We start from the raw sequence: 13,619 nt of genomic DNA on the forward strand, positions 1-13,619 counted from the left end.
AGTCTCTCAGGGCTAGAAGAGGCAGCAGATCCCAGACCAAGGACACTCAGGGGCTGCGTGTGAGGTCTGCAGCTGGTGGAGCCATACGTGGGGACCCCCAGCCCCGCCTCAGGCTGAGGCTCATCTTGACTGAGTCAGTACGAAGAGGAGGAATGGGGTTCACTCTGTTTCTGGTCTAGAAAGCAGGGCTGTGTATAGTAAGTTTTAGACAATCCCAGATGATTAAAACAGGGAAGTTAATTGACGTATAAAAAGGTAAAAAGAAAAAGAAAAAAAACCACTTCACATTCATCCTTGAATATTAAGGGCGTGCCCGATTAGGCTAGGCCCAGGGAGCGGTTTCCCTGAGGGATGGCCAGCCTCGCCTGGCTCCCGCCCGCAAACTCCCCAGCCTGTCCCTCCGCCACCCCGGCCCTGCCTCTCAGCTGACTGCCGCGTTGAGCCGGTTCACCTTCACGAGATTCTGGCCTCTGTCCCTTCCAGGCCTCCCGTCACCTCTGCCTGCGCCGAGCCTGCGCCCGTGCTGCAGACTCCCCCCCTCCTGGACTGCAGGCGTCACAGCACACGCTAGCCTTTTCCTGGCATCTCTTTCCTCCCCCTCACCTCACTGTGTTCCTGGCGTTCCTCGTCCAAAACTGCCTCTTCCCTTGGCTGACGTCCCCTCTCCCTCCGAAGACCGCCACCCTCTCTGCTGACATACACGCTCCCCTCTTGTGTCACCACCCTCGCCTGCATTCTGTCCTGGCTCAGGGGCTCCAGAATGGGCAGTTACTCAGAAGACTCTCGTCCCTCTGTCCGTCATCAGAGCTTGGGGTCGGGGCCGCACGGTTCACCAGCTCTGTCTGCCCGGGTAGAAGGCGGCTCTGAACACACAGTGCATCTCTGCCGTCCACAGGCAGCCTGGGCCCTCTGCAAATTCATGTGGCAGGAAATTGGTTAGGAACCAGGGTGGAAGCTGCTGTTAGGTGATTTCACTTTCAGATGATGCGGAGATGGTAGGGCAGCGATCTGTCATGAGAACCATCTCTCTACCATTTGGCGCCCTCAGAAGTGAAACGAGTGCCCCAGCAGAGGTGCTGGGGTGCTGCCGCGGGCACGGGCTCGGGATGTGGGGGACTCGGTTGCCTCCGAGGTGCCGCTGAGCTGGACTCCCCCTGTCTGATCGCTTGTCCTGAAAGCTGGCGTCCCCATAGGGCTTCAGGCAGTTTGTCATTGTTACTATTATAAGGACGACATAACTCTTCTGAAAGTGGCTTCTGAATCAGCCGTACCTATAAAGCAGAATTGCTCTGTGGATGTTTCTGAAGTTACAGGAAGAGTGATTGACAGTATTTTAGTTATAAGTACAGCTGTTGGACTGGGTTCTAACCCTGGCTCTGGCTTTTTTGGGCAGTACTACCTTGGCCAACTGACCGAACCTCTGTGCGTTGCTTGTAGGGTGAGGCCAGCAATGCTAATGTCAGAGGGCAGCTGTGAGGATGGAAGGAGGTGCTGACCCGTGAAGGCAGGCACGTCAGGGTGCAGTGAGCGATCACAGGTCATCGATAGGACTGGTTTCTAATGGGATTGAAGGCAGAGGCACTTCATTACAATACAGATCTTTGAATCTGTGCAAGGAGCATCTGGGCTGTCACTGGCCCGCTTCTGGGCACCAGCCTCTGGCCCCGGAGACTCAGCATCTGCTGGGCGGCTCACACCCCGCTGCTGTCGTCCTCACGGGCCCAGGTTGTGACGGTCACCTCACCACCAGGGACGCCAGGCTTGACAGGAACAGCTGAAACCGAGCTGGTTCAAGGCCTGTGGGGCGGAATTTTAAGGATAGTAGTATAACCTATTTTTTTTCAGCCTCTTGAATAACTCAGAAATTGGCATAGTATTTGTTCTGTGTAGGGCTGTGATTTTTGAATAAGGGATTCACTATCTCTTCCTCAGACGAGTGTACATGAAAAATGAAGTTAAGATCATTCAGCTGCACTGACTGTAAACTCATTTGCAGGAGACGTTGCAGTAAAGATTCTGAAGGTCGTTGACCCCACCCCAGAGCAGTTCCAGGCCTTCAGGAATGAGGTGGCTGTCCTCCGGTGAGTGGAGAGTGGGCCTCTGCGGCTCTCTGGAGGGGTGGGCGGGACCTGCCTCTGGGGGCAAGCTCCCTTTCGAGTGGAAAGGAGTGGAACCTTCTTCCAGCTCCTGTGCTTGTTAGGCCTTGAGAAGAGCCGCTCTGATGACACCAGCCTTCCACCGCCCCCGCTTCTGGGCTCACCACCTCAACAGCTCAGATTCTGTTGCTGGGTTTTGGTTTGACATAGAGAGAAATAGGTTCTATTTTCATATTTATTTCCAAGAACTCTTTATAGCCAAATGGCCTTAATTTGGACTTCAAAACCATCAGCTTTTCAGTCTTTGTGGAGTCCCTATTTAGACTCAGGACTAGGCTGAATGGATGGGCTCCGCAGATGTGGAGTCCCTGTGACCCCTGTGGGGAGCTTGGTGGGTCTGTGCTGCTGGGAGGGGATGCCTTTTCTGCCGTCCAGGCCGGCACCCGGGCGGCCGCCCTGCTAGCCCAGAGCAGCGGCTGTGTGGGCGCAGTCTGCCGTGCTTGCTTTGTGAGCCCCGGGGTTGTCAGCACAGTGGCATCGGGGCACACCGGCTGCGCTCAGGGGCAGGATGCACCTCCCTGTTTGCAGAAGCGCAGAGCCTTTTGTTCCTCCCCCTCCAGCAAAACCCGGCACGTGAACATCCTGCTCTTTATGGGGTACATGACGAAGGACAACCTGGCGATAGTGACCCAGTGGTGCGAGGGCAGCAGCCTCTACAAACACCTGCACGTCCAGGAGACCAAGTTCCAGATGTTCCAGCTGATTGACATTGCCCGGCAGACGGCTCAGGGAATGGAGTGAGTGGATGGCTTGACGAGTAGGAGGTCTGGGGTCTGTGCACCTTGTCCCTAAATCACAACCAAGATTAGGGAAAGCTAAGTCTGTTAAGTGGATTCTGTGATATTTTTGCCCACTGGAAGTGAACCTGTGGGGTGGACTGAAAGAACGAGAAAGTTGTTCTTTGCCTGAGCTGTCTACCTGCTTGGGGCTCAGATTCAGGTTCCAGCTGCTGCCCTCAGAGTTCAGCCAGACACCCCAGAACACAGAGCAGGCCGGCGGCTTCTGGGGGGCACCACGCCTCGGAGGCGTAGCCGTCCAGTGTGGTTTATCCACCTGAGGGTTTATTAGATGTCACTTTTCTGATAATTTGTTTTCCTTTGAAGTTCCCTGAACTAAAGTTGTGCTTGGAAGTGGTTTATAAAATCTCCTGTCGTGCTTATAAAATTCATACAGAATTTGCATGCTATACGTTTTCAGAAATGACTAGTGACTCATTTTTTAGAGATGAAATTCACCCCTAGAGTTGAGGTTTTTTTGTTTGTTCAGTATATTCAGAGTTGTGCAGCCATTACCACTATCTAATTTTAGAACATTTTCAAGATTAATTAGATGGAAGTCTTCTGTGTCTGGCTTCTTTCCCTTGGCACGTTTTTGAGGCGTTCATCTGCGTTGCAGCGTGTTAGTACTGCAGTCCTTTCTGTGGCTGGAGAACAGTCCGCTGTACAGATACGGTTTTACTTGTTTGTCAGCTGATGGACATCTGGGTTGTCAGAATTACCTTTTGAATAAAACTGATGCTAAAAGACAACCCTTCCTGTTTGTGCTGTGGCCTCACTTTCAGGTCTGAGTCCTAACGGGGACCACACTGAACCAGGGCAGGACCAGTACCCATACTGGGTGGCTAAAAAGTTCAGTTAGGCTTTTCTGTAAGATGCAAGCAAACAAATAACCGAACTAACATTTTGGCCAACCGCATAATGCCTCACCTAGGAGTCAGGCCTTCCAAGTGGTTTGCTTCTTTGATGTAATTTGAAGGAAGCTGCTTTTTACCAATGTCTCTCAAACTGGTTTTAATAGATTTATTTTCCCTTCACAGCTATTTGCATGCAAAGAACATCATCCACAGAGACATGAAATCCAATAGTATCCTTTGATGGTGGTTTCATCAGACTGCTCAGTTCTAAATTTAGAAGACTTTTAAAGTTTACTTCAGCAAAAGTGACTTTGGAAAGAGTTCCACGAAAGTTGAGATACTTGTTTTGGTTATGCTTGAAACAGGCCTAATTTAGAATGCTATGTATTAGTAAATTTAACTTGGGGGAATGGGCCTTTTGTCTCATGTTTATTTCTGGTTTGTGGACTATATCTGGTCAGAAAGTAGATGCAAGTTGAAAGTTATAAGATTTTTAAAATTATTACTTGAAATTGTCTTTCTTAAATGTACGTAAGTGGTTTCCTTAGAGACCGTTGGAATCAACCCTTTTCTGACTCTAATGTGCTTTTGCAGAAGGGGAATGAATAAAGGCGGTTCTTGTGCTGTGGGTGTGAAGTAGACAAGTGCACGCCTGCCTCCCCGCCCCCAGCCTCTCTGAGGAGCAGGCTTTACTTCTGGCCAGAAGCTTTGCTTCTGGCCTGTGGGAGGCACAGCAGTTGTGTTGGCTTGGAATTTGGGATGTGACCTACTTGGGGCATGTGTCTGAGGCAGGAAATAACCTGTTAGTGGTGGGTTTGGGGGCCAACACATCACACCAGGAGAACAGACACCAGATTCTAAGGAGGTACGGATTACTGGGCATCAGCAGATCGCACACGAGGCCTTAAACTGCCAGACTACTTTACCCGGGACAGAGGCAAGTTTGGTTCTGATTTTGAAGTCACTACGGTATCTGTTCTCATGGGAAATGTCTGAAGGCAGACAGCACTCAGGACTGAGGTGTTTCCCTTGGTCATGAGAGGGCGAGGCGCAGGCCGAGACAGTGTGCACAGGTTGCGGGGCCGTGCTCACAGTCTTGGGGTGTGGGGCCCTGCAGGCTGCAGGGAGCCCTGCTCCCTGTGAGCGTAGCGGGAGGGACAGGGTTGGCCGGGCCCCTGGCTCTGGTCCCCTCGGCAGCGCCGCAGGTCCAGTGCAGAGGAGGCCGAGAGGCGGTGCCAGGGGAACTTAGGGTGGCTTTTCAGGAGGAACGGGACCGTCCTTCTAAACTAGTGTCCTTAACGAGCATTGAGATATATTTCTCCATGAAGGCCTGACGGTGAAAATCGGTGATTTTGGATTGGCCACGGTGAAGTCGCGCTGGAGTGGTTCTCAGCAGGTCGAGCAGCCCACCGGCTCCATCCTGTGGATGGTGAGGCGGCTCGGCACCCACGGCGGGTGGGGGACCAGGGGGCCGGGGGTGAACTCCCGGCCGAGCCCAGAGCACCTCCATGCCATGCCCTGTGCCGGCAGCTCCTGGGCACACAGGTTCCTGGAGGGAGCTGGCGGCACACAGCGCAGCGTGGAGTTGGGTGGTGGGGGTGCTGGGTTCACGTCGGGCTCTGAGCTCATGGATCCTGAGCGTGGGAGCCCTTGGGGGTGAGCAGCCGCAGGGCTTTCTGAGGACAGGACAGGCATGCTCAGCCCCGGGACAGCCAGCCTGCCTCCTGGACGGCTGGGGCGCCCAGTAACAGATGCACTTGGTTCCGTAGGCCCCAGAGGTGATCCGGATGCAGGATAATAACCCGTTCAGCTTCCAGTCCGACGTCTACTCCTACGGCATCGTGCTGTATGAGCTCATGACGGGGGAGCTCCCTTACTCCCACATCAACAACCGCGACCAGGTGCGTCCCCAGCGCCCACCCGCTGGCTCTGGGAAGCCCGGGCCACCGCCTGCGCGGCAGGGTTAGAGGCGCTCTGCTCACGGCCCGCCCTCCCCCGCTGCTTCCCCAGATCATCTTCATGGTGGGCCGCGGGTATGCCTCCCCAGACCTCAGCAAGCTATACAAGAACTGCCCCAAAGCCATGAAGAGGCTGGTAGCTGACTGCGTGAAGAAAGTGAAGGAAGAAAGGCCTCTTTTTCCCCAGGTAAGGCTGGCTCCAGGCACTCCAGCGCATTAGAGCGGGTCTAATGACGCGGAGACGGCTGGACACGCTGTGCGTGGGGTGGGAAAGGCCTGTCTTGGGCCTGAGGGGAAGCTGCTGCAGGGACACCCGGCGCGCCCCCCGAGACCGCCCTGGCGCCTCTTTCAGATCCTGTCTTCCATCGAGCTGCTCCAGCATTCTCTGCCCAAGATCAACCGGAGTGCCTCGGAGCCCTCCCTGCACCGGGCGGCCCACACCGAGGACATCAACGCCTGCACGCTGACCACGTCCCCTCGGCTGCCTGTCTTCTAGCAGCCCCGCGCCTGCGCCCGGGCTGCCGGCGGGAAGGGCGGTCAGCAGGCACCACCGTCTGTTCCCTTTCTGTGGGGACAGAGCTGGTCTTCCGAGAAGCTGCTGCTAAGGACCTTCTACACCACTCAACAGGGCCTTAACTTCACGTTGCCTTTTCTGCCCTTTCTGCCCCGGGAGGAGGAAGCCATTCGCCAGCTGGTCTGTCCTGCTCCCCCGGTGGCCCCCGAGCTCACGAGCCAACCTCCTCCAGATGCACCCGTGGCTGCCGATGGCCACACGCTGGGCCCAGCTGTCAGCTGCAGGAGTGTCTTTGGAGCAACGACCACGCTCAGAGGGGAAATGAGGTGCCAGGCAAACCAGCCGTGACGTGGGACGTATGGACTAAGCCAGCTCCTAGGAGGGTCGCTGTCACAGAAGGCCTTCTCTGCAGACCCCTGGTGTGGCGCCAAACAGGCAGCTTTGCACATAACGCACCAGACGGCCCAGGGCTGTCGGGACTGTGGCGGCCTGGACGAGCCCGCTTTGGTACTAGGGACTTGACTAGGGGACACGTCCTTTTCCTGACGGGCTCCAGTGCTGGGCTTGGTTCCACCAGAGGCGCTGGGCCTCCCCGCCCGGGGAGCAGTCCTCAGCCTGCCGAGTCGTCTTCCAGGGGCAGCCCCCGTGGGGCGGGGCCTGGCCAGCCTTGTCTCTGCATCACATCACGTGTGCAAGGAAGCCAGGAATACCGGTTTTCTTGATAATTTGGATTTAATTTTGTTTTTATCGCGCCTGACAAAATACAGTTATTCAATTATGTTATTTTAATAAAATAAATTAAATGTAGGTTTAATGGCTGTTTCCTCCTCTTAAAAGTAATCCTGAGTTCACAGGATCGAATTCCGTTTGTTCAGCCTTCTGGAGCAGAACTCCAGAAGCAGGAAATGGGCCAGTCTCTGCCAGAGTGAACGGAATCCAACCTCTGTTCACCCTCCACTAAAGAGTTAACTGTAGGAATTATGCAGAAAAGCAGTCTAAACTCAGGTAGAGAGACTCCTTTACCCATACTTTAATACAGTTTATAAAATATCTGCTATCTACAGATGTCTATAAAAACAGGTAATTCAGGCTTGGAGTGAGTTCTGGGATTGACAATATCTTAAGCTCTTAAAATCACAATTGATGAGACACTTGTATTCAGTTTTCCTTAGGACCACTGCTGGGTTAGAACTAGAAACTGTTCTTAGGTACTGTTAAATTTGTATAAAACTTCAACTCAAACAAAGCCAGTTTACAGAGGAGAGTGCACAGGAGCCCTTGGTACAGGGACCCTCGGGTCACAAGCCAGCAGGTAAGAGCCAGGGGCGTGTCCGCAAGGTTGTTATCTGCCCGGTGGCCCCGAAACAAACCCTGAACGGGGGGCTGTATCTGCTCTGCCCCCTGCTGCTTCAGGAGCCCCCCCCCTCAGAGGAGCATCCAGCTGCAACGCTCCTGCCCTGCCTGGGGCACTGGAGTGCCCTAAGCCAAGCTGTGAGCCAGGGAAGTATGGTGTGCGGCGCCCCGTGTTCTAAAAGCAAGGTGCAGATCCCGTGTTGAGCACACGCTGTTTGCGCACACTAGGCTCACACAGGAGCCCTCTGAAGGGGGAGGCTCCTTTGGGGATCCGAGCACCTGCTTCTGGGGGGGCAGCTCCATGCTGGAGGGGCGACTACAATAGCAGCTAGAGAAGCAGGACCCCATCTACGTGTTAGGTTATTTTATATCCTTCACTCTTCCCACGGCTGTAATAACGGAGTGGCTGAGACCCAGAGGAGTACAGCCCCACTGACTCTGGCACCCGCCGCCGTGGACGGAGCTTGGCGCGCCCGGCGGCAGGAGGCTTGGCCGCAGAGCCCCCGAGGAGGGCGCGGCCGCTCTTCAGGTTTCGGACGGCTCCACCCCGGACAGGTGCATGAAGAGGTCCCCGAGCTCCGTCACGTCCACGTCGTCAGTGCTGGGGGCATGCCGGCTCTCTCGGTTTTCGATGAAATCCCAGAGTCGCACAGAGTTAAGGAACTGCAAAGACAGCCAGCAGATGTGCTTGGTTACTGCTAACCGCAACGCGAAAGCGGAGTCTCTGAGACTCCCATTGGCATCCCTGTGGCCAACGCCCCGGCAGAGGCCAGGAGTGGCCCCAGCGATACCCACAGGTGGGCAAAGTCCTTACCCGCACGGTGCCTTCGGAGCTGAGCTGTTTCCGCGGTTTCTCAGGCTCTGCCAGCCGCCCGTCAGGGTAAGCATGACGGTAAAGGCATTTGCTTCCAAATGGACAGGTCCCTCTGCCTTGCTCAAAGTATTTACAAGCTTTTTTCCTGAAAAGCAGAAGAGGATATGTCAAAACCTGGGTGCAGATGAACCACTCCTCTGCCATTCCTGCTGAAGCGGGGTCAGCCTCCCGTCCGAGGCACTGATGGGGAGGCTCAGAGACGCTGGAAGCCGATCTCCATGCTGGACGGTGGTGCACCATGCTGCACAGCCTCCCGCGGAGTCTCACGCACACGGGGAGCCCTGTGCGGCCAAGATCCCGAAGCCGGGCGACTCGCCTCAGCCCAGGGTCCCAGCACTGGCTCCACCCCGGCAAGCTCCCCGTCCTCCCGGCCAGCAGTCATGTCAAGGTGAACACAGGAGCCTGGACCTCGGCTGCTGCCTTACGGGTCTCATTCCGATTTCCCTTGGTCCCACCCTCCAGAGCAGGGCTTCTTCACTCTGGGCCACAGACCCCCTGCTCAGACCAGTGTGTGCCTACAAAACGTAGTCGGAAAGTTAAACTTTCCCCATCTGCAGCTTCTAGCTACAGATCTCTGTTAAAAACCCCTGCTCCTGAAAGTCAAAACCAGACAGACAATCCACATTCCTTGCTGAAATGAAATCTGTGGGCCAAAGTTATCCCAAGCTGAAGAGATGCCCAAGAAGCCGGAAGGTGTCTGGAGAAGGTGGAGAGATGAAGCCTGACCCCAGCTGACCAGATGCAGAAGGTGAGGCCAGCCGGAGCCCAGCTCCCCACAGCCGTCCTCCCACAGGTCTGACCCACACACAGGGGCCTCGGTCCCGTTCCCAAGCTTCTGAGCAGGTCCTCAAAGAACTGCCCAAGCCAGGGGTTCTTACCAGGGTCTCTGGGACACTGGCTTTTTAAAACGTGTCATGTTTGACTCTAGTCCCCACCCCAAAATGACTTGTCCCAGCCTTATCTGGCCACCAAGTCTACAGAGCACCTCCCCAGGTGACCCTCCTCTCGGTTCGCACACTGCCAAAGCATTTGGGGCGCCCCTCTGGGGCGGCTCCTGGTGTGCTGTGTGAGGGGGGCAGAACCTGGGGGCCAGTGGGGACAGGACCGTGAGCAGAGTTCCCTGTCGCCCTCTTCCTGGAGACCCCGGTCAGGCTGAGGCCCTTCAGGACTTGTGTCTGTGTTGCTGTAAATGCCACATCTTCCCACGTTTCCTCTAACCCGAGGGACTGCTACCCAAACAAATCTGCTCCCCTGTCATTCCACCTGCTCCCACAAGCCCAACACAGGCTGCTCACGCGTCTGGGCTCGAGGCCTCCGCCCCATCCTGCTCTCCTGACGCTGCCAGGTGCCATGAGGACTGGGCCACCATAAAACCATGTGACTGTCCTTGCGTAACTTGCTGTGCAATTTCTTACCAGCTCTCCCACACTGGCATTTACCTTGAAGGGGCTGGGCCTACAGCTCAGTAGAATCTGCAATGCACAGAAACACTCATCCACAGAAAGCGAGGCCAGGAAGCCCAACGGCTGTCCTGGGATGTTTCCAGGCGGCTGCAGCAGAGCTTTCTGCAGGCGGACCCCCCGCCTTGCTGCTCCTGCCCTCTGGTGGACACACAGGAGGTAAAAAAACGATGCGATCTCAAGCCTTCAGTGACTTAAGGGAGCTAGTTTTGCTCTTAGTACCATTTCTGCAGATAAACTAGTACCTTCAGGTCTTTTAATCGTATCTGTGTTTCTTTTATGAAGTTTATGAAGAATGAACAAAAGCAGGGTTTTTCAAGGGATTATACGCACCTGGAAGAATGGGATGGTAAGAGGCTGAGTTACCTTTTAAGAGCAGTGCTCAACCTAGAGCAGGCCCCAGTCAAATACCTCGGCAAGGGAGCTGAAACTCCAGTGGGAAAGCCATGTCTTTGTGGCCTGAAGAACCTAAAGACAAAGTTGGTGGAAATCCCCTACTGGAGGTGAGGAAAGACGTGTCATTGGCTCTTTGTCATTCCCCACCATCCTGGGTGCTAACAATACAAAACACACAACATAAGAGTCAGTGAAAGGTGACCCATTCTTAAGGACAAAAGTCGCCAGAGGCTAACTTCAAGATGACAAGGATTTCAAAGCAGCTTCTTAATGGTGTTCAAGAAGATGAACAGAGAGAGGAAAAGATGGGGGGGGGGGGGAGAAAAACTGAGTGGGCAATATAAAAAAGTTTATCACCTGCAGAAAAAAACATGATGAAACAACGGTCAGAATGTGTTCCATCAGTCCCTAGCAGTAGCGCTTCCTGTGACAGTAAACCGTCTAGCACTTGTGGTCTGTATCACAATGTTTAGCCCTAATTGGAAGATGGTCTGAGATCATTTTCTGTTTTATAGATTTCCCTAAGCCGAATTATACGGTCTCTGAGGATAAGATCTAACAGATAATAGTGTGAGTTCTTGCTGACTTAGTAAGAGCACGCTGATCTCCTGCAGTAATTCTGAGGTCAGATACTGGAAGCTGTTTAGTGTGTGCTGAAAAATATTCTAAAACTGATGCTAATGCAAACAAAACATATGCTTTATGTGCTAAAAAGCCAGGTAAAAAATTCCAGACTACCTATTAGAGTTACCTGCACCATGGCCTTCCATTGGTTTGAATATGATTAGCTGAATATCATTTCAATATGATAAGTTTGTAAATTATCCAAATGCCTGGCTTCTAGTACAAGTCTGCCTACCTCTTGATACTGCCAGTGTTCCTCTGAACTTCAGGAGGCTTATCTGCAAGCAGAAAAGTACCTTACTTGGTTAAGTAAGTAATATCCCACATATAAACGCCCTTAGAGCACTATCCGCTGTGTCATCAAGTGTCCAGCAGATAGTTCTGTCTTCTTACCTTTAAAATGGAAGTTAAGCACTTTGGGATAATATAGGCTTACGTTGTCCATACTATCAAAAGCTTCCCATTTCCATAAATTCCTTCACACGCTCTAGACATGTGAACACAATGGCCCCTTATTTCTGTTGGAGAAAGTTAAATACTCATTCTTCATATTTTGCTTTGCATTAGCAATTACATATTTTTAATGTAAGATAACTAGATATTACTTTACTGTTTTGTCTTACTATGTTAAAGACCTATTAGGTAGACTGGGCAACTCTGCTTAATTAGTTGATTAAAATAATGCTACTAATATCGTAACAGAGAAGGCAATGGCACCCCACTCCAGTACTCTTGCCTGGAAAATCCCATGGACGGAGGGGCCTGGTGGGCTGCAGTCCATGGGGTCGCTAAGAATCGGACACGACTGAGCGATTTCACCTTCCCTTTTCACTTTCGTGCATTAGAGAAGGAAAGGGCAACCCACTCCAGTGTTCTTGCCTGGAGAATCCCAGGGAAGGGGGAGGCTGGTGGGCTGCCGTCTATGGGATCGCAGAGTCAGACACGACTGAAGAACTTAGCAGCAGCAATAAGATCCTAAAGTATGTGTTGGTTGGCTGGTTTAGTTGCTAAATGTGTCTTTACTCTTGCAACCCCATGGACTGTAGCCTGCCGGGCTCCTCTGTCCAGGGATTCTCCAGGCAAGAATATTGGTGTGGGTCACCATTTCTTCTCCAGGGGATCTTCCCGACCCAGGGATCAGAGCCCAGGTCTCCTGCACTGCAGGTGGGTTGTGTACCAACTGAGGTACAAGGGAAGACCAATATTTAACATACTGAGAAAGAAAGATGGAAAAGACAGGGAAAACTTTTGAAAAGAAAACACTGTATACAATACAGTGACACTTCAAAGAAGCAAGTCTCATAGACTGCTGATGTAAAGATAGTTCAGTGATTATCATAAAACTGGTAGCTTGAATGTAACCAACTGATGTTTTTCAATAAAGATGTCTCAAGAAACACCTCAAGGACATTAACTTTCCCACACAGGACTCCCATTAGGTCCTGGAGAAAAATACCCTAGGGACCTAGAGCGAAACGGAACACAGACAGTCCTGAGTCACCTTTTACTAATTCTTCAACACCCTCGGTCATTCAGGATGGGGTCAGACCACAGACCCAGGAGGGCCACGCCTACAGCTCAAGTGAGCCAAGTGAACCCGAAGCTCAGAGCACCCTGTGGGCTGTAAGGAGTTCTGAAAAGTCCTCCGGTCGGCAAGGGTCCTGGTGGTGGATTTCCTTCCTCTTTCCAGAGTCTTCCCTCCCTGCCACGACAGATTAGCGTGCACTAGATAATATACACAGATACACTAGCATACACAGATCCCCAGAAAGACCTGGTGCACACACCCCAGTTTTGTGAGCAGTGAGGGGGGAAGCAGGAACGAGACTCCACCCCGCGCTTTCCTCTGGCACAGCTCCCACCAGCCACCCAAGATGCAGACGTGCTGCCGCCCTGTGGACGTTTCCTGGCACAGCACCGTGACATCCCGGCTCACGGGCCCTTCTAAGTCACAAGGCCAGAGGGGCCAAGAGGGGCCCCTGCCACACAGCAGGGTCTGAGATAGGTCATCAAGAACAGCTGAAAACACAACTGCCTCTCAAGAAGCAAATTCAAGACATTCATTTCACAAAGAACAGTCCCCCCCACCCCTTTTCAAACACGTGGAAAGGCTGCCACCTCGCTGATTATTAGATAGGGCTAAATAAACATCACAGTGAGGTGTCTATCACTTCTTCACTGACAGTGGCCATCCTCAAATCTCTACAAACAGTACCTAGCACAGGGCAGACAGCAAACGGACTCCTCCTGGGCTGACTCTGGGAAGGTATGTTTGTAGGAGGCCCCATCGACAAGGGGCCAGAGTTTTCTAAAAGTTAAATATACACACACCAGGTGATCCGGCCACGACAAACCTGGCCTACAGGCGAAGGCAAGCCACGATTTCAGACGCGCCAGGCCCCACCCTCAGTGCTCCGTCACCAGCAACAGACGGCACAGGACACCCGTCACCAGATGAGGGGGTTCAGAAGACGGGGAACTTCACAGAATGGACTAGTTATTACTCAGCCACAGAGAAGGAGTGAAGTGAAGCCAACAACCTGGATAGCCTCGGACTTGGCATACAGAGTGAAGACCTTAGACTCAGGCGTTCCAAAAAATGTATATGCTATTAGCTGGAGGTGGGATCTACCACACGAGACAACTAAACC

General features: G+C 53.0%; 2 protein-coding genes across 10 annotated transcripts in view; one reads left to right on the top strand and one right to left on the bottom strand.

Annotated features, from left to right (window-relative positions):
• Nucleotides 1–7,068, top strand: part of RAF1 (Raf-1 proto-oncogene, serine/threonine kinase) — a 75,906-nt gene extending 68,838 nt beyond the window's left edge. For all 7 annotated transcript variants that reach the window (XM_086368685.1, XM_086368688.1, XM_086368687.1 and 4 more), the window contains 7 exons: nucleotides 1,997–2,081; nucleotides 2,717–2,893; nucleotides 3,973–4,019; nucleotides 5,100–5,218; nucleotides 5,559–5,690; nucleotides 5,800–5,934; nucleotides 6,100–7,068. In XM_086368685.1, the coding sequence (XP_086224811.1) occupies nucleotides 1,997–2,081; nucleotides 2,717–2,893; nucleotides 3,973–4,019; nucleotides 5,100–5,218; nucleotides 5,559–5,690; nucleotides 5,800–5,934; nucleotides 6,100–6,243 (839 nt within the window). In that variant the 3' untranslated portion in view covers nucleotides 6,244–7,068. The remainder of the gene's footprint in view (nucleotides 1–1,996; nucleotides 2,082–2,716; nucleotides 2,894–3,972; nucleotides 4,020–5,099; nucleotides 5,219–5,558; nucleotides 5,691–5,799; nucleotides 5,935–6,099) is intronic.
• MKRN2 (makorin ring finger protein 2) overlaps nucleotides 6,975–13,619 on the bottom strand; it is a 38,005-nt gene continuing 31,360 nt past the window's right edge. For all 3 annotated transcript variants that reach the window (XM_086368693.1, XM_086368692.1, XM_086368694.1), the window contains exons 7-8: nucleotides 8,429–8,573; nucleotides 6,975–8,277 (exon numbers count right to left, since the gene is read on the bottom strand). In XM_086368693.1, coding sequence (XP_086224819.1) covers nucleotides 8,140–8,277; nucleotides 8,429–8,573 — 283 coding nt within the window. In that variant the 3' untranslated portion in view covers nucleotides 6,975–8,139. The remainder of the gene's footprint in view (nucleotides 8,278–8,428; nucleotides 8,574–13,619) is intronic.

The sequence above is a fragment of the Bos grunniens genome, chromosome 22 (genome assembly GCF_055505025.1).
Source record: "Bos grunniens cultivar Pamir isolate PY7600 chromosome 22, Bosgru_T2T1.0, whole genome shotgun sequence".
Classification (NCBI taxonomy): domain Eukaryota; kingdom Metazoa; phylum Chordata; class Mammalia; order Artiodactyla; family Bovidae; genus Bos; species Bos grunniens.